We start from the raw sequence: 27,382 nt of genomic DNA, 5'->3' as shown, positions 1-27,382 counted from the left end.
TAAGCATATTTGAATAACCCTTCCATGGCAATAATTCAAATATTATCTGAACCAATTTTGACATGCATACATGTTTTTTTGTGTTATGCTAATTTCTTTGCTCACCTGTGTACATATCTTCTTCTCATTGATAGATCCATGTTCATATTTTACCACACCATGTGTAGGTTCTGTTAGATTTCTCAGGCATCCCCCATTCTTGACTCGACGTACCTTTGATTTGGTATGCTCTTCCAAGCCCGAACCTTAGTTTCATGATTTGAGCTTTGGCAAATCCCTGGTAATAGTCTGGGTTAATCAAGTTTTGTTTCAGCCTATAGCAATGTCAGATAATCCACTTTGGGTTAATCAAGTTTTGTTTCAGCCATACAGCAATCTAAGATAATCCACTCTCTTTGATTGCCATAACAATCTCTTATTTTTTCACTTCTACATTTACATATTTGATATGAGGTCCAATTCAAACTCTTGTTCTTCTGCAACTCATGCTTGTTACGTATGAGAATTCTTTTTGCAAGCCCCGCATAGCTTCTCATAACTCATACAGAGCAGGGGAAGTCTTGCTATTAAGGCTCACAAATGGCCCCACTTCAAGTTTGACAGTATTTTAGCAATGCAAGCCCAGCTCAAACCATCAAAAAACTTGAACTTATCTGTCTAAAATATGTGCTAGGTTGAATGGGCATGAGCTATCCAAGCCTAACATGTACCTTAGGTATCAAGATTGGTTGGTTGTTCTTTGGATTGTAACTAATATGTGCAGTAATTACACGATACTTCCTAGGACAATGAATCATTGGGAGGTCCTTTTGTTGCTATTTTGGGGACAACTGAACACAAATGTGAGGGAGGTACACTGTGGAGTTGTCAGATGAGTATTAATAGAAGATAGGAGGAAAGGACATTGTAGGTCTTTTGTTTCATGCTATACAAGTGTCATAAGCAACTATTCTAGCAATTATGCTTAATAACTAGCTTTAAAGCTTGAGACATGTATTCCATCTGTTACTATTGCGGTATGGTGCTTTGCTACTTGTTAGGGTCTTGCAGGGTCGTACTCACTTGTGATCCAACATGCATGTTTCAGAGTCTGACAAGCATTCACCATTTCTTACTGAGGGTAAATTTTAGGTAGAATCCAAGGTATATGACTTCAGATGTAACTACTGCTGTGGTGCTGCTCATGGCTGCACTAAGACCTAGTAAATCAAGAGTACCATATCAGCAGAGCTGCTTCGCTAGACAAATTTTAGTATCCAAGAATTATTCCCCATTCATGAGGGTCACCTTCGTTGTTAGTAGAGTAAATAAAGCGGCATATTCCTAAGATAGCATGTGGAAAACATACTCTCTTGTCGAAGCTTTTTTTTTTTTTTTTATAAACATTTATAGATGCAGGCTTAGATTTTGCAATTTTAACAATTCATAAATGCTAAGGGACTTGATTGGCTTGTAGCATCATTTTTTTCCTTGGTAAATAATTCTCATAGGCGATTTTGGCATACACAATAAGGCTCGGAGATAATTTTGGACTAGTAATCTTCTGAGTACTGCTCATTTCCCACAACCTTGACAAAGGCAAGACCGGATAAGTATGTCTTGGAGTGTTAATTTAGGTCAACAAGCAGGAACCCAATCTGAAACCAAGTGAAACATAGGTTTTAGGCATGAAAAATAAATTCATTAACTATAGGTTTGGATTTGGGTTTAGATAGATCTATACCTGAAAACCTGAAATCTGACTTGAATTATTCAAAAAAAAAAAAAAAATCAAGTAGAGGTTAGTGAAATTATGGCTTATCTTCTTCCACTAAATTCGCATCCATATCACTTATGGTAAGCCTTTTAGAATATAATTGTTATAATTTAATATTTACACTGAGTTTGATTATTGTAGGATCTTTTTCTTTCTTCATATCTTCAGATTTTATGGATGTTTAGGTAACAAAAGTACTGGTTGAATAAATGCTCTCTTTACAAAGAAATTTTTATTTTTCGTATCATTAAATTTTTCGTGTTTCATATTTTACAAGATAGCATTTTGGATTCATTAAATAATTTAAAAAATAATTCAAAAAGTATAGCAAAATAGTTTGTTAAATACTGGATTTTTACCTGAAACCTTAGCCCAACATTTTTTTTTTTGACTCCATATTAAATATGGGTATGGAGTTTTAATTGGATATGGGTTCGGGGTTGTATCTAACAAATATATTATGGGTTTAGGGATGGATATGACCAACCTTGGTCAAATTTGACCCGACCTAAACCTAACCGTTGGACACCCCTAAGAACAACCACGAAAAGACTCTTACCAGTTTGCTAGCTGGCATCTTCAAAAACTTATATTATGAAACTCTCACCAGCCAATCCTTGTATCTTTATTATTTACTTTCTACCAAACTTTTTGGGTATATATGTCCTTCTCATCTTTTACATTGATGCACATAGCCCATATAAATTTAATAATTTAGGCTGAAACAATTATTTTGCAGCTTACAGGCATTCCCTGTCCTTAAGTATACCTTTTTGTAGCATTTTATAAACTTCATTTTAATTGGCCACGGAGAAATTATATATGGAATCGCCCATTGTTAGTGGTATGTATAATATTAATGATACAAGAGGAATATCTAGGTAGACATAACCTGTTAGGGGTTGTCTCATGTATTCTGCAATGACTTTTTCTTTTTCAATTTCTGTGTATAAGTTTCAATTTGCGGTTATCTTAATCGAAAGATTTGGATATTACAAAAAAAATTGACCATCAAAAGAAGCAGATAATTGTTACAAAGCATCTAAGAATGTGCACGATATTAAGAGGTAAGAGTACTTGATATTTGCTGTCATTTCTCTAAGATAATTTACAAACAGCTAAACTTTATATATATAGTTGATAAATGCACCTGTTTCTTTTTCTCAAAGTAAAAAACAAAAAGAGATTATTTTCATTAACAAGGAGAATGCATTAAAAGTGGTGATGGTTCCATAGTCTCATGCACAAAAACTCTGCCCGCTCCTTTGGCCATTTTGAGCTAAGCACAATATAAATAGATAGATACGTAGTACAAGTTTAAAACTTCGAGAAATTCTGAGAGTTGGTAAGCGTGTGCATACCAAACAAACTTTCAGAAAGAAAAAGTATGGGACCAAAAACACTAAATAATTCATGACTATGGTCACCCTATCAGTCCCATGGTCAGCTTTCTCTTCTTGACAGAGATGATTCCCTTTTGACCATGGTTCTTGAACATCTCATTCCCTAATACCTAATTAACATATTTTTATAACTTTTTGTTATGAATTTTTATTACAAATATGATACTTTGATAAATGATTCAAAAAATATTTCCTCCTCAGAAGGACAAAGAAAGTGGTCTAATATTTATGAAATAATTTAGGTTCCATTGTGAGTGGTCCCAACAGTAGTGAGCTATAAAGACACTGCCAGTGTTATTCTGTGTGGAATGGTGCCATTCCCCACGGAGCTAAGGTTCTGTCGATCCCCACAGTACCTTCTTTGAAGAAGGAAGGTACCTCCAAGGCTAATAACACACCACCCCACCTTTGCTTCCTTTCTACTCCCAGTAGCAGTCCAGACCCAAGTTGGTGGGGTCCTTCCAGCTAGGATTGTCATACGTCTATCTCTAGGTGAATCTTAGGCAGCGGTGCTCTTTGTCACCTAGTCCGTGGTTGGTGTTGGAAATAATTCAATGAAGAAAACATGTGGAGAATTTGCGAAAAATGCTTGAAGAATTCATAAATTATCAATTAATATGAAGATAATGGACATTAAAATTTAAGGTTACGAGTGGATGCGTATCCAATTATGTTTTTTATCATAGTAAAAATAAGATTGCATAAGTAGAGAATAGATAATACTTAAAACACTATCAACAATATACGATTGAATTCACTTTTAGTCCATAAGTGCTTTATGAAGGAGTCATGAATGAATCATAAAGTTCATGAATAATCTCAACTAAGTCTTTGGATTGGATGCAGTCATTGGAGAAATGTTTACCTGAGAATATTGCAATAATTGAGAGGTTATTATTGTAGCTAGTGTGGATATCTTGGATATCCAGCCTCATGAATTGGTTATCCTTTTTTCAGAAACTTGGCTAACTCGGATCTCTAATGATCAAAGTGGATTGGCAGCTAGGACAGGAAACCTCATAAATTAGCTGAACAATGAAATGAAGTATAAATTTGAATAATAAAATAATATATTACAAAAATAAAAAAATATATTAAAATGGTGATAATGTCATCATTCTAATTTCAACCTTGGACCTTCCCAAGATCAAGTCCTTGGAAGAAGGGTGCCACATATAAAAATAAATATATAATACAGATATAAAATACTTGATAGCGATCGACTTGGGGAATTTGATTGATTCCGATCAATGACCATGTAGCAAGCTATCCAAATACCAATCCAAAAAGGAATTCAGTTATTCTAATCCCCGATTGAGCAGCTTTTTGAGTATTTTTATTGAAGAAAAGAAATGTTGTGTGGAGCACCTAATGGTTACGGTAGGAAAGGGTAGAAATTACCCTCTTCTTCTTGGGAAGATTCATTCTTCCTTTCAAATCAGCTCCATATCTGAGGAGATGATGAGGCACCAAGTCAGGTTCATAGTATCCGGTGCTCTTGTGGTGGTGCAAAGCATCCATATTTTTCTTATATTAAAGCTTCGGGATGGTGGGGAGATGTTTTTAAATTTTTATCTCCCCCCCCCCCTCTCCCCAACCAAAAAAAAAAAACAATTCTAACTTTGTTGCTTTCTGACTGTCCTTGGGCTTCTATGACAGTGGGCCACATTGCTGCCGTCTCCTTTCGCTTTCCCATTCTTTGAACTGCCGAGTGGGAGCCTTCTTTGAGGCGATTACCTTTGAACGAGGGCAGCAAACAGTGGTGGCTCCTCTCTTTTTGTTTCCTTCCTTATTATCTAATTATCCTCTCTTTTAATTGGTCTATTCTCTCCATCACGAGGGACTCATCTATCTAGCCGTTCTTTGAAACTCTCCTATAAACCGAAGTTTCTCAACCCAAAAAATTCTTTGTGCACCACCGGTGGTATAAAAAATCTAACATAGAGCATACCATTTTGTTCGATTGATGTATATAGTTATCACTTTCCAATACGCATTTAATGTCTATATATCATTTTTTTTATTTAAAAATTTTATATAATAAAAATATTTTTATCGTTTAGTTATAACACTCCTTCAAAAAAATTATGATATCCTTTTAAAATAATTATGACATTCAATACTAAATAAAAAATTAAAAATATTAACTTCTTCTATCAATATTTTCTATCATCCGTGGTTTGAATTATAACTCCTAAAATGTCATAATACATTATGGAGGAAAAAAGATGATGAACATATGCAGAAATAAAATTATGATATTTTTTTTAAAAATTATGACATCATTCAAAAAAATTATGATATTCCGGTACTAAACAAAAAATCGAAGACAAATGTCATAATTTTTTTGAAAGGATATGTGTCATAATTTTTTGAAAGGGTATTATAATTTTTGTAAAGAGGTGTCATAATATATTATAATTTTTTCTAAAGAATAAGGGTGTCACAATTTTTTGAAGAGATGTCATAATTTTTATGAAAGGGTGTCATAATATATCGTGATTTTTTCCAAAAGATAAGGGTGCCATAATTTTTTTGAAGGAGTATCATAATTTTTGTGAAGAGATGCTATAATCAAAGGATAAGGATATTTCGTCATACAAAATTTTTAAATAAAAAAGATGATCTACAGATATTAAATATATATTAAAAAGCAATGATTATATGGATCAATCAGACAAGAAGGTATGCTCCACGTTAGATTTTCTATACCACCTGCGATGCATAAAGAATTTGTCTTCCCAACCCTCTTTCTCTTGGCTCCCCAAAAGTAAGGCTTAAGCTATCATCTCTTTTCTTGAGATCCGACTATAACGTAGAACTCCAAGTGTTTTTCATTTTTTTTTTTTTAAGATTAGATTTATTGAACCAATCTAGTAAAAATATGTTCATATGAATCAAAAAAAATATATATATATACAAAAAATCAGAAGAAAATTTCAATGCAGCATTGCAGAAATATATTTTTATATAATTAATCATATACGTTGTCATCCAATTAATTGTACAGTTTGTCTCTCTATAAATATGTATCATCTTATAAAATATAGTATTGAATTAGTCATTTAATCACTTTCAAGTATAATATGGGTCACTTTTAAATGCATCACTATGGTCATCAATCCTTCTCAAACAGCTGAAGTTTTTCTTCTCTCTCTTCTTCTTCTTTTCTTCTTTTCTTTTTTTTTTTTTTTTTTTTTTTTTTTTTTTTGCCTCCCTCTTTTTGATCCCCTCGCTTTTCTCGGGTGGCCTTTTCTTTGGCCAGGTGCTCGTTGGCTTCTGCTACCAAAAATGGCTACTGGAGGACACGTTATCTGTTTCACCACGCTGTGGCCGTGCGTGATATCATGTTTTTAGGGAACTTAGAATGATGGTTTCGCTGCAGTCGGGCGTGTGTCAGACCGTGAATCACGCATCCCCAATTTCTGGTAGTGGGTGACACATGCCCGATTCACAGCATTCTTTTGCTGGCTTTAAACTAAAGCTGTATGATAAGATGGTCTGATCAAGGAAAGTTTATGCCCCACATTACTGGATTTACTTTGCAGCTCAATGAAGGTGTGTCTTGTGATGGTCATGGTAATCACTAGAGATCCCTTTTAACGCAACAATTGAGGCTTTTCTCCACAATTTTGATGGTGATTCCTGGATGAGGAAATTCCTTACAAATATCAACACTGTTTCTGTACATATCACAAGAAATATCATAGGTGAGGCTCCTACATTTCCCCTACCTGCTTTTTGTCCTGCCTTCTGTCACCCTAATAAACGCTTACTTCCTTTTTATCAAAATCACATGCATCACACATGCCAAATAGCATGCATCAAAAGAGGGGTAGGGAACGGTGGTACTGCTCTTTTTTTTGAAACTTGTGTTTGAATGCTGGTTAAAAGATGGATGAGGGAAATGAATTGGCAAGATTTTTCCCAAAAGTTCGCCTGGGTGCGGCTGTGCGAGATCGTTAATATTTGTGCAGTCTTTAGGGCACTTGGTCGAACGGATGGTGGGGGTGGTCATGGGGTGTCTGATTGGCTTGTGATAGCGGACAAAGACAAAGGGGTGAGCGGCAGCGGCCATTCCTCATCGAAGTCGGTCAGTGGGGAGAGCTCTTGGGCTCAAGTAACTTCAATAATTCTGTTATTGCAAGTCTCAAAATCTGAGATGGAGGGATCGAAAGAAACAATACTGGAGGGGCCGTAGCAATCCGATCTGACAAGTCTTTAAAGAACCTGTAAAATAAGTCAAGAAACTGAATGAAAATCCTCCGATTCTTGATCCTCCGATGCTAAAATCAGTTCGAGTCTTAAGAACAGGATGCGGAAAAAATAGAAAAGAGAACATGAGGATTAGTGAGGAACTAGAAAGTTTGGACTGGATGGAAACTAGAGTTCTCGTTGGAGAACTGGCAAGTTCCCACCGAGAGTCTCACTCTAATATGAGCCTAGAGTCTGAAAATCAAAATTTACCTGGAGGAGATTAATGAGGTCGTTAGAGAGTTTGTTAGATCGTTGGAGGCCAGCTCTAAGTGAGTTAGAGCATAGTTGTATATATTAGCCGGAAATGAGATCATACTTAGCTGTATGTGCCAGCTGGAGATGAGTTGTAGCATGGCTGTATGTGAGATCGTGACTATCTATGGTTTAGTTGTAAAGATTGTGGCGGGCTTTCGCAGAATGATTGCTACCGCTAATGTAATAGCTTACATCGATAAAAGACCGATGTGAGATCAAGTATTATATAAGATCGAACATCTCGGATATATGAAATATTTTGTTCTAGATCGGTATTTATATGAGTTGAAATAAATTAGATCGGTATTCATATGAGCTGATTATAATATTTCACCAGAAGTCAATTCAGGTAGATCAGGTCGGTGTTTATATAAGCTAAAATAAGTCAGATCAGCATTCAGCCTCCAATTCAAATCGGCATTCAACTTTCAATTTAGGTCGGCTTTATATGAATTCAGCCTCCAATTTAGGTCGGCTTTCTTATGAACTCAGTATTTGGTTTAGGTCGGCTTTATGGCCTCCAATTCAGATCGGCTTTTATATGAGCTCAATCTCTGGTGCAGGTCGGCTTTATAGGAACTCAGTCTCCAATTTAGGTCGGTTTTTTTATGAACTCAGCTTCTGGTTGAGGTCGGCTTTGTGATGGGCTCAACCTGTTGAGGTCGGCTTTAGGTTAAGCTCAGCTTCCTGACATTCTCAGTTCTATTGAGGTCGGCTCTTATTGAGGTCGGTTTTACAGTGACCTCGATCTCAAGTTGAGATCGTTTTTGTGGTGATTTAGGCTTTAAATTAAAGTCGGCTCTATGATGAGGTGAGATAGGATAACCTCCGCAATAAATCCAAAACTCACTTTTCCATCTTCCCTTTCTACGTTTTTCATGGCTCTATCTTAGCAATTATGGGAGCACCAAGCAAACAAGGAATACGTTCATTCACTTGTTAGCTGGGTTCAGTGCAAAACCAGACAATGCGCATGTGCCACCATAGGAAGCACCGCATCCATAGATGGTATCTATTACAAGATAGATAGCCGTCAAACAATATATAATGCATGTTGCATGCATTTATGTGCGGCCGTCCATCTTTCGACATCATCTATGGGTGCACCGCATCTTATGGTGCCGTATATGCACCACAGAGGTCCGTGTTTGATTGGGGGGCGAAAAACAATAATTAAAATTAGATGGTTAGCTACTCAAATATCCAAATGCAACCTCTGCTGAGTAATATGAGCTCATGCTGATGCTCCAAGGCAACAAGTGATATAACCCATTGGCAAATGCATTGAGAGTTGATCCATGGTGTATCAATATATTGCACTCCTACAGTAAAATAAAGTACTGATCATAAACAGTCCTATTTGCCTTAGAGTGAAGCCAACCTGATACCGCGTAAAGATCACTTCCCGATCATCACAAGGATGGTCTGCCAATTTTCTTCCGATCAGTGGTTGTGGTGCCCCATCCACTACTGAGCTCTCAACAACTGCGTTGAGCACAAGCACCTCCCTTTCCGCTAACCATCTTGGGCCAAAACTTCTCCAAATGAAGTGAGGATTTACAAATGTGCAGCTAAATTTTGGCTCAGCTAAAACAATTGCTCAAGAGGTAGAATGGATATTATCCATATTCGAATTCGTTTTCATATTCGAATCAATTCGAATATGAATAAAAATTTAAAAATTAATTAATATTCATATCTATATCTTAAAAAAAATAAATATAGATATAAATAAATAACTGTCTGTTCCGTATTCAAAAATTCAAATATATATATAATTATATATAATTATATATAATATTTATTAATTTTTTTAAAAAAAAATATAACTATATAAATATATTATTAACTTGATTTATCATTCATTTAATAATATCTTTAATCTTTTAATCATAAAATTTAGTTATCTAAATAATATATATAATTATATTTATATTTTTAATATTTAAATTATATTTATATCCTTTTAAAATAAATATGAATATAAATTTTTATATCTGAATAATATTCATATTTATATTTATATTTATTAAATAAAATAAATATTAGATATAAATATTATGATGTCCAATTCGATTTCAGCCCTACCTTCCAGCCCTACCTTCCAATCTAAATTTACAAACAGCCAGATGAACGTAGCTTTCAGATCCATGAAATGAAATGAAACTCCCTTAAATATATCTTCTTACCTCCAATGAAGCTATAATACCAAATACGTCAAAAACAAACAAAGAAAAATTACAAGAGACTTCTCTCTACATATGCCCTCAAATTTGAAATTCCAAAAATTATCCACCAACATAACATCAAGACAACACGGCAAAACAACGAAACAGAGTATGTGAAGCAAAACCCGGACCACTGCAACAACCACAGAGCAAGATACATAGCAGCTAAAGCAAAAGCCAGAGCAAATCCCATCCTAACTACACCCTTTGTACAACAAAACAAGCTCACATCCATATACACAAAAATATCAAATTACTCCTCCCCTCTCCTTTCCTCTTATTAACATTGTACTTACTACTAACTCAAAAGAGAAGACCATATTAAAACTTAATTAAACTATAATTAGATAAATAAAACAAACACCATGGTACTCTTTTTGCTTAATCCAATAATACTGTTCCTCTCATTGGTCGAGAGCGTTGGGGCCGGAACAGTAGTTGAGGATAGGGTTCCAGATCCACTGCACTAAGAACTTGCGGCCGCCGACGCCGTTGACGTTGTACGCGGCGCCGCTGCGGCCGTCCACCAGGAGCTGGCCGGTGTACGCCCCGCCGCCGCCGGTGCCGTAGATCCCCTCGCAGAGGTCGGCGATCTCCGTCGGGAAGCTGGGGTCCCCGCCGGCGTACCAGGCATTCACCAGCGGGTTCGACGCCATCTCCGCCAGCTCGTGCGCCACCACACTCACCATCCCGTCCACCCCCACGTCCCCATTCGGCGGCCGCCCCGCCGAGCGAGCCCCCGGGATGTAGTCCGGCACGGCGAAGGGGTAGGCGCAGATCCCCGGGCATCTGGCGGCGGAGTTGCCGGCCCAGGCGTAGGGGAGGGTGTAGCCGACGATGGAGGGGAAGGTGAAGTAGTGGAAGCCGCAGACCTGGCCGCAGAAGTCCTGGACGGCGACGTCGGAGGAGGTGAGGAGGAGGTACAGGCCGCCGCGGGGGTTGACGGGGAGAGGGCGGGTACGGGCGGTGACGGCGGCGCGGATGACGGACTGGATGGAGAGGCGGGTGAGGGATTTCCCGTGGGAGTAGCGGCGGTCGTTCTTCTCGGCACCCAGGAGGACGTTGCGGGAGACGTTGGCGCCGGTCTGGTCGGTGTAGAGACGGACGGTGCGCCACCAGGCGGAGACGGAGGGGGAGGGGACGGCGGCGGGGTCGGAGGGGGAGATGGAGCGGAGGAAGGCGCGGAGGATGTGCTTCTGGGCGGGGGTCCAGGCGCCGTACCAGATAGGGTGGACGGTGATGTTGGCAGTGAGGACGGGGCCCATGTGGTAGCGGAGGTGGACGAACTCCGACGAGCCCTCGTACTTCTTGGAAGCACCGAGGTCCATCGCGACGCCACCGTCTTTTCCGGTGGCGATGATGGTGGTGTTGAGGACGGTTTGCGGCCACGGCCGCCACGCCACCACAACCGCGGCCGGCGTGAGGAAGAGAACGAGGAGGAGCAGGAACAGAGAGGTCATCGGTGGCTCCCCAGCACGTGCGGGGCGCATGCTTCTGGGTAGTGGTGAAGTAGTGATACAATGGAGGAAGCGGTGGCAGAATGGTTTTAAGTTGGGCTTGGCTTATATAGTGGGAGCTATAGGAAGCTTTGGTACTTGGATTTTTTTTTTTTGGATATAATTTATAAAGGAAAAATCTATACATCTATTATATATTTATTTTTTAGAAAAAAAAAAAAGGGAGGGGAAGCGCGCCATGGCAATGAGAGGGAGGGAAGGTGATATAGGCGGTAATGGATGACAGATGGGATGTTTAATGTCTAGCTGTCAGGAAGGGGCCCACAGGACCGGAAGGGATTGGAGGAATTATTCATCACAGAAAAAGAATGGGGTCCATTAGATGCCACTGATAAGTTGCCACGTCGCCAGTTTGGGCTTGTTTATAAGTGGAGTGGGGTCCAATGGGGATGGAGATCTTTTGTGGACGGTGGTGATCATCTGGGACAGGGTTGACGGCGGGCTCGCGTTTGGAGTGATCGTATCGCGCGGATGGGCGGGAGAACGCAAAGCGACAGAACTGTGGGACCCGCCGTCCGGCGTCCGGGAGAAACGGTGTGTCGGGAAAGCGATCACCTCTCCGGTGAGAATAGACGAGCGAGTTTGTGAGTTGAGCTGTTTACATATATATATATATATATATATATAATTAGTAAGGGCACCCATGAAAAGCGAGTATGAACACGGTTAAGAAAAAAAAAAAAAAATCAAAAGAAAGAATGTTTCGAAGTGTTTGCAGTATCCCAGCTATCCCAATCTACGTAACTCCTTTGATATGCTCAATCGCAAATGGAATCATTCAATCAGCCGCATTATTGATAAAAATAGTATCCAACAAGATGCCAAATATAATTGAGGAGAGGGTGGATGGCTTCAACTCTCAGTTGTTCATGCAACCAACCAATGATCACTATCGAATCTTCCTCCATTACCAATCTCTTCACATGCAATCGCAATCTTGCAAAGAATATATCACTCCTGACCATTCGCAACTTTGCTATAAAAATGATACCGTCAAAAAGATGACTCTCACTGATAGCCGCAAATCCAAAATCAAGATCATGAATCATAAATCCTGTACTACCTTTGGATCTTTCACACTGCTAGCAAAGTGTTAGGATCTTTGTTACGGCCTACCGTAGGGGGGGAGGGGGGGGGGGGGGTCCTCGATCACAAAGGGATTACTAGAGACGGACTAACAAGTGACTTCAAGGGTTGGCAATTTTTTTTAACAAAAAAAAAAAAAACACTAAGTATCTGTTTAGGTTTTTTTATTTATAAAATTAAACTAAAAATTTTATAAAATTCATAAATCAGATGATCTATTTAAGTATGGCGTTGCTACTCACAATTCTGTCAGCCCAAATTTTGTGAGAAAAAATATCTTCATGAATATAAATATTCAAGCAAGCGCTCAGAGATTTCTTTTTGTGGAACATTCTACTCCCACCACGCCCTCAGCCGCTGCTACATGTTCTGTGGAAGAAATTGGACGTGCATAATATGACTCAGACTATAAATCTAGGCTTAATACTTCAAAAATAGATTATAATAAAGTTCCACCACGTTTATACCTGATCCAGTGCAGTTAATTAAGTGGACCCTTTCAACCAAGCCTCTCAAACAGTCAAACCTACCACAGTACAGTCTTTGATTTCTGAGTTCCTTGCCAACGGTGGAATGTAAAATGTATCCATATGCAATGTGGGATACCCTTAAGACCTCTGAGTGGTGGGAGGGAAAGACTGCAGAGGCTATATCTTGAGATGGAGTGGGATGGGAATTCATGTCCTTAAACCATGTTTTATATATCATATCAATAAAAGAGGTTAAAATATATCACCACAATTGATTTATCATGCAAGTTCCAATATATGTCTCTACCATAAATTATAATTTAATTCAATCGCCGACTAGATTAGAAAGTTTTGGTTTTGAATCATGCATAAGAATGATAATTTATGATCCGCTCCATGGATAATTCACTTTAAATATGTTTGAATTTGACATAAATAAATTTGAGTCATAAATCGATTAATTCATATAGATTTATTTATTAAATAGGTTGGATACAAATTTAGACTTTTAATCTGTTTAATTCATTTTGATTCATTTAATAATTGAATCAAGTTATAATTCGATCTATTTAATCGATCTAATTTAAAATCCATCTAATTTATTTTTGATATGTTTAATCCGACTCATTTAATCTATTTAATCTGATTTAATTTATTTAATAAATCAATTATTTAGATTGGATAGAATTATCTATTTAATAAATTGATTGTATTTAAATCTGAATTTTAGATCTATTTAATAAATTTATTGAATTTGGATCGAAAATTATTCAACATATTGGATTTGGATCGGATTGCCATCTCCAGTGATTGGCCAAGGGATACGTACATGCATGCCCCCCTTCAGTCTATTCAATCACGAGCTAGCTGTTGCACAGTACACAAATGTTTGGTCTTAAACGCAACCCCATCCAGTCCCGAGCTAACTGTTGCACGGTACACAGATGTTTGGTGTCTGAGAACTACAGGAAAACAAGAATGGATTGGACTCCTCCCACAGGAAAATATGGATGGCTTATCAAAGGTTTTAAGGTGTAGCATGTGAACTACGAGACTTCTCAAATGCACCCGTGATCCCAGAGTATTTGTTGAATCCAGAACCCGAGCCATCGTTCACATGCAAAAAGCCACATTAAACAATGGGAAGGGAGGGAGGGCTGAGTATGGTTTTGCCCCAACAACAATGGTGGTTAATTGAATTGAGATATCCTCTACTTAGTGGCAGTGAAACCCTTTGCATTTGGCTCAAATCAATTTACTAATCAAAATTCAGGGCATGTTTGGTTTGCTATTGGAATAGAAGTATCGTAGTCGAAATCAGAACTGAAATGGATTGAAATAAAAATTGAAATAGCCACATCACTCAATATGTTCGATTCATAGCTAGTATTAGAATCTCAATAAAATTTGAATATTAAAGAAGAGATGAAATGAATTTTAAGGGATCGAAATATTTTCATTCTCTTCTTAGATCGAAATAGAAATAACACTCCTCCGACCAAATAATTGGAATAGGAGCCATTCATTTTTATTCTCATTTCAAGTGCAATTTTTTCTAACCAAAAATGCATTTAGTCTCATAAACGATAGATTGTTTCAATTACTTTATACACAACTATAAACTGGGGCTTTTCTAGTGTAACACTTACATAGCTAACAATTAGAGGTTCCATGTCGATTTTTGATTGGTTCACCACAAAAATTTGGATCTAAGCAATTATAACATTATTGTGTTGATTTGGGCATCTAGATGGCACTCAAGCATCCTTGATATGTTCCAAACAATGTCGTACCATTATATATTCCGTCAATATTATGGCAGATGAAAACAAATTCTATCTTTGGTCCCCCATTGAGGATAGCTGGATGTATCATTGAAGCTCCATAATGGTATCTCCATCTACTAAAAGAAGACAAGAGGTGCAAAAAGTACACCATAAGTATAATACTACATTGCCTAGACAAGCTCATAGGCTTATGATGATGTAGGTAGCTAAGTGAAGTACCTGTAGCGTTACTTATTGAAGGTTGCTAGATGTAAACGTTTCACTTAAAGAAAAGCCAAGTTGTACTTTTATGTCAAACTTCGTAAAATTATCATTAGGCTAGCATTTTGATACTGCTTATAAAGTAGATATGGTCAGGCATAATAATTTGATGCAAAGATTTTTTTTTTTTTTTTTTGACACAAACAATATAATAGTTCTTATCTCTTCAGACACTGCTTTAATTCCCTTCTAATGTTAAAGCTTATCTAGCTTACAAGGAATGAAACTAGTTCCAATGGAAATTTAACCCACATTTCCAACCTTCAACAACTCAATGGAAGGGTCTTCATATCTTATGCCTGCCCACTGGGACTCTCTTCCATCCCCTTGGGAGCATCAAAAATACAGCCAGGCAACTCATGGAATTCACCATCTCTTTTTTTTTTTTTTTTTGCCCCCCTTCTCCCTCTCTCTTCTTTGTAGATATTTCATACGATCATATCCAATAAATTGTCTGATGGGTTTTTCCTGTTATGTCCAGGATCTGATGCTACAAGATGCAGCAGAAAAAAAAAATAATAAAATAAAAAACACAATATAAATATATGGATCGGCCTCGAGCCTATCTCCACGGAGCGTGCAAGCTTCACTATGAGAGAATAAAATAAAATCAATACAAGAGAAACTCACCACTCAACCCTTATACAAGAGTCTTTTAAGAAAAAATTTCAAAACTCTCACAAAAGCTCTCTGAAACTTTAGTTAAAGCCTTTTCACCCCTTCAGGACATCACCAGCTTCCCAACGTAACTGATGGCTGGTCAATCGGAGTTATATAAACTCCAGAAATTCTAAAATACTGTTACACTAGGAAACAGAGTCCCAATCAAGTCTAGAATCATCCGTGGTCGTCCAATCGTGATCGGCTCGCATTAAAGCCATCCGATTACGTAAAATAGGGCCACTGATCACCTGATCAAGCTCGAAATCACTCTCAGCCATCCGATCGCAATCGACTATGATCTGAGCCGTCGGATCGTGCAATCCAACCCCTAAATCGCGCGTGGACCGCATGTTCGGTCCACGCGGTTCCCATGGACCGCTAGCGCCCTACGATCCACGGTGGATCGCGCGTGCTGGGCCTGGGTGCCCCACACGTGCTAGGCTAGCCTGCGCACTGGGCCGCATGCACCTGCATGCGCGCATCTTCGTCGGGCTCAACGGTGCCACCGCCAGCCGCCGCCACCTCGTGCACCGTGCCATCCTTCTTTCGCACGTATCTTCTCCGTTTGGACTCCAATTGGACTGTTCTTGGACTCGTTGGACTTCATTTTTCATCCGAGACCTCGTTGTGGGTTCAATATGGACCGAATCTTGAGGCATCAAATCTTAACAATCTCCATCTCGACTCGATATTCGATCTCCACATGTCTTTGAGAGCCTGTGATCCATCTCACCCCACGTCCTGGGGCATGCTTGGTGTCTCATGGATGGGCAAACATGAGAATCGAGCAGGCCGCTCGATCCCACCTCCATCATGGGTTGTGTCCACTCTGACCAAAGATCTGCTCGAGGAAGTCTCCTACGGTAATAGGAATCTCACCTTGCGATGTCGCCTCTCGTCCTCCCGAGTCTCCTGTCTAGTGCCCGATCTACCTCCACCTAAAGCTCCACTTCGCTCTGGGTTCCTTCTGGCTCCTGAAGCTCCATCTCGCACTGGGCTCCCCGTCAGATAGTAATATCCTCTCGTCCACTTTTTTTTCTTTAAAATAATTCTATCGCCGTGCAACATCTTCAGGATTCCTCCACCAGCTACCATCCTGTAGCTTCTCGAATTCAATTTGCTCAGTAAGATAAGATTCTATCTGAAATCGAGAATATAGCGGACCTCCTATAATCTCCTCACTGCACCATCATGTGTCCTCCAGCTGATCGTCCCGATGCCTCTGATCGCATAACTCGATCCATCCGGCAGATAAACGTGCCCTCATTACTTTTCAGAAAGTCAAACTACTTCTCTCTGTAACATACATGATAGGTGCATACAGAATCTAAAATCTACTGCTGGAAAGAACTAGATACCTTATTAAATATCTCCAAGGCATCACCCTCTGAGTCGCTACTGGCCGTCGCTGTAGTAGTCCTCGTCCGATCCCTAAGTTGAGGGCAATCTCTAATTAAATACCCCAACTCGTCACATGGGTAATATCTGGTCTTGCTTAAGTCTCTCATCCTAGACCTGGACTGCCCTCGTCGTGATCTCCTATCGCTCTATCTGCCGCCTTCTGCTCCTCCAGAAACCACCAAACCTGAGCTCGAAGCTGGATTCTCCCTCCTGAGAACTTCGTTCTGGAGAATCACCGCGATAACCTCATCTATCTTGATGGTGCTCTTCCCCACTAGAAGAACAATCATCAAGGACTCATACGAAGGGGGCATCGATGCTAGTAAGACCAACATCCTGATTTTCTTCTCAACTTTCTCGCCAACATTGAGGAGATTAATGAGGATCTTCTGAAAGTGGCTGAGATGCTCTTGTACGCTCTATCCCTCAATCATCCACAGCTGGTAAAACTGTCTCCAGAGGAAGACGATATTGATGAGAGATTTCACCATATACAACTTCTCGAGCTTCGACCACAGCATCGTCGGAGAAGTCTCGCCAAATACATAGATCACCACCTCATCTGCTAGGTACAAATAGATTGTACTCACCGCCTGCATCTGGAGCCACCTCCAATTTTGCACCTCCATGGTGGTCGGCTTCTCGTCGTACAAGAGAGTATTGATCAACTCTTGCTGGATGAGCACGTCTTTCACCCTTGCCTGCCATAAAGAGAAATTGCTCTTTCCATCAAACATATTGATCTCCATCTTGATTGTGCTTGTCTTCTCCATCTTTTATCTCGATCACCACCGCTGCAACCTACGCTTTGGCATCAACTTGCTCTGATACCAATTGTTGCACCCAGGATCTGGTACCACAAGGTGCAGCAGGAAGAAAGAAGAAACAAAATAAAAAATACAATATAAATATGTGGATAGGCCTCAAGCCTACTTCTATGGAACGTGCAAGCTTCACTACGAGAGAATAAAATAAAATCAATACAAGAGAAACTCACCACTCAATCTTTGTACAAGAGTCTCTCAAGAAAAAATTTCAGAACCCTCACAAAAGCTCTCTAAAACCTCTGTTAAAACCTTTCTACACCTCCAGGACGTCATTATCTTCCCAACGTAACTAACGGCTCATCAATCGGAGTTATATAGACTCCAGAAACTCCAAAACACTGTTACACTAGGAAATAGAATCTCAATCAAGCCTAAAATCATCCGTGGCCGTTCGATCGTGATCGGCTCTTATCAGAGCCGTCTGATCGTGCAAAACAGGGCCACTGATCACCTGATCAAGTTCGAAATCGCTCTCAGCTATCCGATCATGATCGGCTGCGATCTGAAACATCAGATCGTGCAATCCAGCCCCTGAACCGCGTGTGGACCCCGTGTTCGGTCCACACGATTCCCATAGACCGCCAGCGCCCCACGGTCCACGATGGACCGCATGCGCATTGGGCCACGCATGTCTTCGTCGGGCTTAGCGGCACCACCACCGACCTCCGCAGCCGGCCGTCACCGCCTAATGCACCATGCCATCCTTTTTTCGTGTGTATCTTCTCCATTTAGACTTCGATTGAGCTCTTTTTAGGCTCGTTGGACTCCATTTTTCATCCTGGACCTTGCTGTAGACTCAATATGAATCGAATATCGAAACATCAAATCTCAACATTTTCATCATTTTATTGAAAAAGTATTGACAAATTCTCTATGCACCACGGACGTTGTAGAGCCGCGTGCACCGCCCGTGATGATTAGCTCATGCATGGGACCAAAAGAAAAAAAAATTTATTTTCGCATGCTATGCTTCGGCTTCGTGCATGAGCCAATCACTATAGATGGTACGTGCATTCTACACTGCTGTGTACAAAAAAATTTCTCAAAAATATTAGGTTATTTTAAAAGTCCTGTAGCTTTGCCCATGCTAACTAGAGCAGGTGTTAGACCACATCCTTTTCAAGTTAGGTTGTATCTTACTGAGAGAATGATCGGGTCAGAAATTGTATATTTATATACATAATTAGAATGAATTACCTATAATTTTGACAATAGCAAAGATTTTGTCATTTTACAAGACATTTTTTTTTTTTTTGCCGGCTATCGTCAGCACAGGGTTTATAGTGCATTTTTCTTTCCAAAATTTTTATTTTATTTTATCATTTAATCCATAGAGTTCATCAACTCCATCATGGAGAAGTTCTCCCAAATCCATGAGTAATTGCATATATTTGTAGATTGTTAAGTGAAGATTTTAATGTCTTAGCACAGGTCCACTACATTGATGTTGAAGTATAGCAAACAGACATGTAGAGAGAGTAGCAATATTGGAGTAAGAATATGCTTTAAAAATTAAAGCAACATGAAATATATGCACTACGAGTTCATTGAAGCATTTAAATGCAATGTTAGCCTGAAGCACATTTAGAGATAACTAATATGATGTAAATACACTATTTAATTGAGACAAGATGGCACCAATAAAGAAGGGGCATATTGAAACTTATCAGTACATGTGAAAGCCAAGAAATAGGTGTTCTACAAGAAAAAAAAAAAAAAGGGTCAAGAAAGCTATGTTCTCACGTTGGATAGTAGGGGTCTTGAAGAAAAGCTAATGTGGTTCTTGAGACTCTCGAGGGAAAGGTTGCAAAAAGGGGCCAGCCTTCAGCATGAGCAAGCTTACGGATGACAAGTGGTAGGTTGGTGATGTGAAATTGGATATGTCACGTCAACTTGATATCCATGTGATGCTCATGGAGTGTGGTAAAAAGCATCAGCAAGGCAACTACCACACCACCCAGCTATGGGAGAGAGAAGGATGGCACTGCTAAGGGTAAGAAACTGCATGCAAGCCATTATCATGCTACTTATGGATTTGTAGGATTGGCAAAGCTCTAATGCAATCGAATCATGAAGGTGTTTAGTTTATTTATTCACCAAGACAATTGATGTTTGTTGTCAAGTCTACATTATTTGGGTTGGATTTTGGATCATAGTTTGCTTGGCCCAAATGATAATAGTGTTTCTGATTAGGGACTCTGAGCGACTGAGCCGGACCATAATTAAGATGCCCTTTAAATCCTATTCAGTGGTTCCCATAGGGTTGCATCCATCTCCCACTTCTACAACTATAAGTCAATTAATTTAAAGTGTGTTTGATTGGTGATTGGAATTGAAATGGATTGAAATAGGAATCAGAATAGCCATATCCTCTGATGTTTGGTTCATACCTAGAATTTGAATATTAAGAAAGAAAATGGATTGGGTTTGGGAGGATTAACATATTTCTATTTTCTTGGAATCGAAATGGGAATCAGATTTTTTTGACCAAATGCTGGAACGAGTATCATTTATTGTCATTTCAATTTCCAAATCTAACTCCCTCCAAACCAAACATGTTCTTAACAAAGTTCATGACAAACATATCTAAAGAATGAAGTGAGAAGATCTTTAAATGATAGAGGTTTAGATCTCTCTACGAAAAAAAAAAAAAAATAGGGGTATCGATGGAGGCTAACGATCCGCTAGCCCGATCTTAAATAGATTCGAAATATAAAATTTAGGTCTAAAACTAACTTGGGTTTGAAAATTGTACTCAAAGTCTTCTTAGATTGAGTTCTGATTCAGATATATTCATACTTAAAAACCCGGGTTCTCTACTGTGCACCGTATGATGCGGTACACAGTGCATCGTCCATCGTGTGATGGACAGCCGCATGCAGATGCACACCCATTGTGTGCAGTCGTCCATCGCATGATGGACAGGACGTGTTGTGCATCATATTGTGTGGTGTACAACAGAAGATCCGTATTGTAAAAACCTCAAACTTAACGTACACAAAAAAAATATATGCATACAAACACCCACACAGAAGTGAGATCAAAGGAAAAGACTGCTTGATGAGCAAAGAACATTGAAGCCGCAACAGAAAGAAAGTTGGGTATTGAAATATCGTGCCATGGAGTAATGGATCGCTGAACAAAGACATGTGCAGCGGTACCAAGGCATGTGGAGGTATCATACAAAATTTCCTCGTTCAGAGGAAATGTGGAAGGCACCCAGCCTTGGAGGACATTTTCCTTGTGGAGCAGCATCATGGCCCACCATCACCTGTAACTCTACCGTCCGGTATCAAGCACCCAGTCCTAATGTTTGTGATGAGAAGGCAAAACTGGCAGACCCTACATCTCAGTTTTCTTGGGACAATAAACATCTAGAACATAGTTTTAATTTTGTGGTTGTTGGAGAGGCATGATGGTAGCTATAACACTTTGCGGTAGACATACCTGACTAAATTCTTCAATAGGCCGGATATGAAACAAAGTTTTTCGAGCTAGAGGCCTGACAGGTTTGGGTCTTGATTTTTACTAAACCCAGCCCAGCTCATGTCTAATTGACAGGCCAGTGGGTGCCGGCCCGCAAAGCACCCCTACATAGTTGGAGTAATTATTTGTGCACGACATCTGACGTAGAAGACATACATCATTCCATTTGATTGGACCACGTAGCCATCACTTTTTAACATACATTTAATATCTAAGATCTATGACGAAAATACCTCTCTTCTATTGAAAAAATTATGATATCCCTTGGCAATATTATAAAATCCTGTAGTCAAATTATGATTTTCATATTATGATTGTTTTATTGTATCCCATGCAGTGCACAAAGACTTGGAGGAGATATTGCCCCGCTACTGGCCTCCTCGTTGTAATCCACCGTTATCGACTCAACCCATTTCCTCTTAAATCCCATCTTAGAAGAAAGTACCGATAATGTCGAATTTGAATAGGCCGGACCCTAAACCCAACTAAAAATGATTATATGTTAGGCTTGAGGTCCGGCCCATGATCAGAAGACAGGTAGCTTGGAGTGATGTGGGCGCAAGGATAGGGGCAGATTTGTGCTCAGTCACGAAGTAAATTAATAAATCAATGCTCCATTTGCAGACTCCAGCTTTAAACAAGCTCACACGCATAGCTTAATTACATTCTATCCAAGATAAGTTGGTACAAATTATTTTCTTATCTCTAAACACTAAAATTATGTTTTAATCTCTCTCTATCTCTCTTTAAACATAAAAAGCTCAAATCATGTATTCTAACTGTTGCGGTCAAGGACTCATGACTCGACACATGAGGTATTATCTTCTCTGACCAATGGATCTTATAGTTTTGTCTTTCGAAAGGTGAAGAATGATCTATTCCTAAATAAAATAAGCACGTCGCTGTTGCAGCTAAGGATTCATGACTTAACACGTGAAGTATTGTCCGCTCTAACTTATAGACCTCACAGTTTTACTTTTCAAAAAATATCTCATGTAGGAAGGACGATCCCTTTCAAAATAAATTAGTCTTTTTGATTCACAACTAATATAAGACTAATGATGACCTCCCTTCTACATCATAATACTAGCAATTTAAGATTCTAGGATGGAAGTTAATCTCTATATCCCGCTTACAAATAAGCTTTGACATGGTATTCTGAAAATGGCTGGATCGCATGTGAAGCACCCTTGACACCCACCTACCCCCAGCTTATTTCTTCATGCCATATGGGATTTCACAAACTGAATGGGGATGAATGGCACTGCTTGATATTTACTTTACAATATTCTCAATTTGGCACCAGAATCTGTCCCTGTATCTCTTATAGCCAAAGAAACCTTTTCATGTTCCATCCACAAAGTAGCAACATTTGTACCACACCTTCTTTGATGTGTTCCATGTTTATGCCCCATGTGCAAGGTCCATCTTCTTTAATGAAAGAAAATAATGGGCTATGTTTAATGAAGTTAGTGTATGCCTGGTCCAAAAAGGTTGGTCTGTGAAATAAAAATGGATAACTTCCAATCCGATCATTTAATTGAAGAAAATTTCATTTATATTCTAATTTCAGAGGAGGATGGAAGCTCTAATTCCTCAAAATCTAATCCATACTCTTTTCTACTATTCAAATTTTATTTTGATTCTGATTTAAATTTTAGTAATGAATCAAATATATTGAATGATATGGTCATTTCAATTCATTCTAATTTTAATTATAATTTTGATCATGAACCAAACATGCGCTTAATATATCCATCACACAACAAAATACTTATGATAGCCTGGTGCAATGAACCTATAATTTGGTGAAGTGATTAGGCTTAATCTAATCATTCTAAAAACACAATACATAGTCCTTTAATTACCTTCAATAGAATTTTGATAGGTCTAATAAATGATGTTGATATTGAAAAGATAGTTTGGCTTGAAATATGCTTCAACTCAGAATCAATTATGATCTACCCCCAATAAATAAGTGGGAAACAAATCCAACCAACCGGACCTAATCTAAATTTTCCATCAGTTATTAAAAAAATAGAATTGTCAACTGGACCCGACCCAATCAAATTTACAAGAATGATTTGGGCTGAACCTAGCAGCCAGATTCTGGTTCAAATTACTCCAACATCTTTCTATCAATCCTGTGAGCACCTAGGAGGTCTTGGGATAGAAGTCATAACAGTTAGAAAATGTTGCCTGGATGTGGCAACCCAAGTGAAAGCAATATGTGCACTAATCCTAGTTTAAAAATGAAAGTGAAGTGTAAGCAATATAATTCAGTAGTAATAATCAATAAAAAGAAAGCCAAGGGTGGAGAGGTAATTGCCTTTTAACCAAAGAGTTATTCATTCTTATAGGCTCTGCACGCCCATATCAATCCCATTCAGGGATGTGAGTAGCCATGTATCAATGATTTTGGGATTATGCATAAGCTATCCATAGTGGTGCAATTACTCATCCACCAAGCTATGCCATTGCAAACAAGGGAAGAATAGTCTGGGAATAGGCTGTTACCCTATTAGGGTCTGGATTGGCCATATTAATGAGGCTATCCCTGGCGTGGCATGTTGGTCACAGTGCACCAATTTTTAAACATCTGTCGAATATTTTAGCTAAGCTAATTCTGAAACAAATCACCCAATTTCTATTGATTAACATGTAAATGTTTGAATGATAGTCCGAGAGCTATAACATTGTAAATTTTGGTTCATTCACAAGTAGTATATCTTATCTTCTAATCTCTCTCTCTCTCTCTTTCTTTTTTTCTTCTTTTTTTAACTTTTGGGAAGTTCCCATCCTCGTTATTATTTCATTGCCTTAATGAAGGGGTGGCAATGTTGTCACCTATTCGTTAAAAAAAACAAAATCTTCCAATATGGTGAAAAGAACAATTGGAATCCCTTAGTTGTCATCTCGAAGTGATCTTAATGGTGTGGTTAGCCCACTTGCACACCGGTGAACTAATCCTTTAGACACTTCTGGAGACCAGAAAAATCTATTTTCTGGAGTCAGGGAGATGCCACTGGTGCACTAGCATATTGTAATAAACCTCTCATGTATTTAGGAAGATGCCAACCGGCTAGAACATCTATATATTACATTAAGAGTCTGTTCTTTTATAGATAAAAAATTTATTTAAAAAATTATATTTTTTAGATAAATATTTTTTATATAATATTTAGATAGAAAAATAACTTACTCATGTTCTTTTGTAAATCAAAAAATGACTCTAAAATCTGTTACCCACATTCTTTTGTATTACTATTTTTCTGGATAAGTTGCTATGGTCTATCTATATTTTTCATAATATCCTTTATTATATAATATAATATAATATAATATTATTATATTATAGTATATTAATATATAATATATTATCTAAATATTATATTATATTATTATAAAATATTATATAAATATATTATAGTATAATATATTATAATATATATTATATTATAATATTACATTATAATATTATAATATTATTTTATTATTATATATTATAATATATTATAAGAATATATTATATTATATTATATTAATATCATTTATTAGTATAATATAATATATATTAGATAATATTATTATATATAATAATATTGTATAATATATTATAAAATATTAATATATAATATATTATATTATTAGATTGTTATATATTATTATATTATTATAATTTATTATAGTATATTATAGTATATGATATGATATTATATTAATATATTACTATATATAATGATATATTATATTATTATGATATTATATTATTATAATATATTATATAAATATGATATTATATTATAAGGTTAAGGGTTTATTAGGAATGAATTAAAAAGATTACTTTTTCGATTGATGGAAAAATGATTTAGTCATCCTTAGGTGGGTAAGATTTTTCTTCATTTCATAGATAAATGCTATCCATAGAAAAGTAACTTACCCACCTTGAAAAGTGTGAGAATATGGATAAGTTGATTAATGAAAAATTTGATCAACTTTCTCATGATATTTATCTATAAAAAAATAGGTCTTAAAAGGGAAGCCAGTACTTTTCTAATGTAACAAGATTGCACATCCAGCATCTCACATGTTATTCAATCTATCTACCACGTGTCAGCCATACAATGGCTCATCTATTTGTATTTAAAACTTGAGAATAAAAAAATCTATTAAATCCACATGTTGGGTGATAGAAACCACTTGTTGGGTTCTGTCATTCAATTCATCTACTACGTCTAATCCATCCAATGGCTCATATTTTGCATTTAAGATGCTAGACATTTAAGAACAAAAATAATAGAAAAACTCATAAGATTCACATGCTTGAAATCTACTTGCTGGTTGACAAAACTCACTTACTAGATGACAAAGATTGATTTAAGAGGAGAGGCTGGATCTTTTGATGATTCTTCTTGAATCATGAATCTAGATTGTTGGATAATAGATGGTTGGAGAGAACAATCGATGGATTTGGTGACATGAGAGAATAGTGATTTGGATGGAAAGTCACAGGGGATCACGGAGGAAGATGATAGAGGGGACTGGTAAGATTATTAGAGCCTGATCTTATATTATTTTGATCAGGTTATCAGGTTAGTATTGGGGAAAAATTGAACAGATCAGTCTCTAATGGTATACTTTCACATGCTAATTGAAAGAAGTAAGAGTATAACTTGAGCATTTAACTTGGTCAAAATAACAAAAAACAAGCCTAACTTAATAACAAAAAACTAGAGTTGCGAACACATGTGCAAGGATTAGAATTTTTAGATAATTTTTTATTTTTAAAATAATATATATTAATTTATATTTTAATTCATAATTTTTTTGATGATAGAAAGTTTAGTTCTAACTAAATTTGGAGACATGAAAAAAAAATAAATTCATAAAACTTTATTCTGATAGATATTTTTTATGAATTTTGTAGAGTGCAGAGTGTAGAGTATTTTCTCTTTGGTTTATTTAATAGGTAAAGAAATAGATTGATAGATAGATATTAGTGCAGTTTTATTTTCTATTTTTAACAAATTAAGATCATGTATAGATCTATTAGGCCTCCATGTGTTACTATTCCTAGCCAAAAAGTATCCCTGCGCCCCTTTGAAACCAACCTGATTTGACTTGATGTTTGCTGTATGAAAACAAAACTCCCAAGAAGGGGTAGGTAGTGCCGACCACCGACCCAACTAACTCGATTCTTACGGAATATTCCTGTACAATTATTTAAATAAAGCCTTTTATTTCTCATGATGAAAATTCAATAAATTTCTTACTTATCACCGTATTATTAAAAAAATAAATCATAAAACACTAAATTATAATAACCTCCCTCTAAATTTAGGATAATTATAGATTCCTATTTAATATTTTAAAAATATATATTTTACTATCAAAGTTTTATTTATATACATAATACATACATATATTTTTCTGTTAAATAAATCAATGGTCTTAATAACATCATTACTATTTAATTTATTTGAATCTTAAATTATTTTATATTTTATATTTTGATAATTTTTATTTTTTAAAATTTTAAATTTATATATTTGCTGGGAGGTGGGGGGTTAGGTAGATCATGTAATTATCCCAAATATCGAGTAGGTTCAGAATAATTTATTTTATTAAAAAATTATATCTTAGTGCAGCTGCTGCGTATATAATTAATCACAGCCGTTTGTTCGGGTAGCGATGTATCACGATGGGTGCTGTATAACTATCGCTCGAAGTGTTTCGCTGCGTCATGACCGCGTGGTGGAGTATAATTTCCTCGCATAATCCGATAAGAGAAAAAGATATGAACGAAACAATATACGACCCGCCAACCTAGTCAAACAATCACGAGGCGGTCATTCCCTCCCTCTTCTAACGGTCAGGATCTGACATCTTGAAATCCAACGGGTTAGACGCCATTTGCTCTGATCCTCGCACGAATCTTCCAACAAGCCCATCTAATTCTCAGTATTTAGCCAAAAAGGCTGAGCA

The 27,382-nt window shown here is 37.5% G+C and overlaps 1 protein-coding gene across 1 annotated transcript; it reads right to left on the bottom strand.

Moving 5' to 3' along the window:
- Positions 1-10,013: 10,013 nt before the first annotated feature.
- Positions 10,014-11,453, bottom strand: LOC105059452 (protein EXORDIUM-like 3). Its single transcript, XM_010942745.4, has one exon. It carries the CDS (start codon positions 11,387-11,389, stop codon positions 10,304-10,306), a length of 1,086 nt encoding a protein of 361 aa, XP_010941047.1. The 5' UTR covers positions 11,390-11,453; the 3' UTR covers positions 10,014-10,303.
- Positions 11,454-27,382: the final 15,929 nt, after the last annotated feature.

Source organism: Elaeis guineensis, chromosome 16 (genome assembly GCF_000442705.2).
Source record: "Elaeis guineensis isolate ETL-2024a chromosome 16, EG11, whole genome shotgun sequence".
Lineage (NCBI taxonomy): Eukaryota > Viridiplantae > Streptophyta > Magnoliopsida > Arecales > Arecaceae > Elaeis > Elaeis guineensis.
Note: the sequence above shows the minus strand (reverse complement) of the source record. Positions and strands in the feature narration are given on the sequence as shown.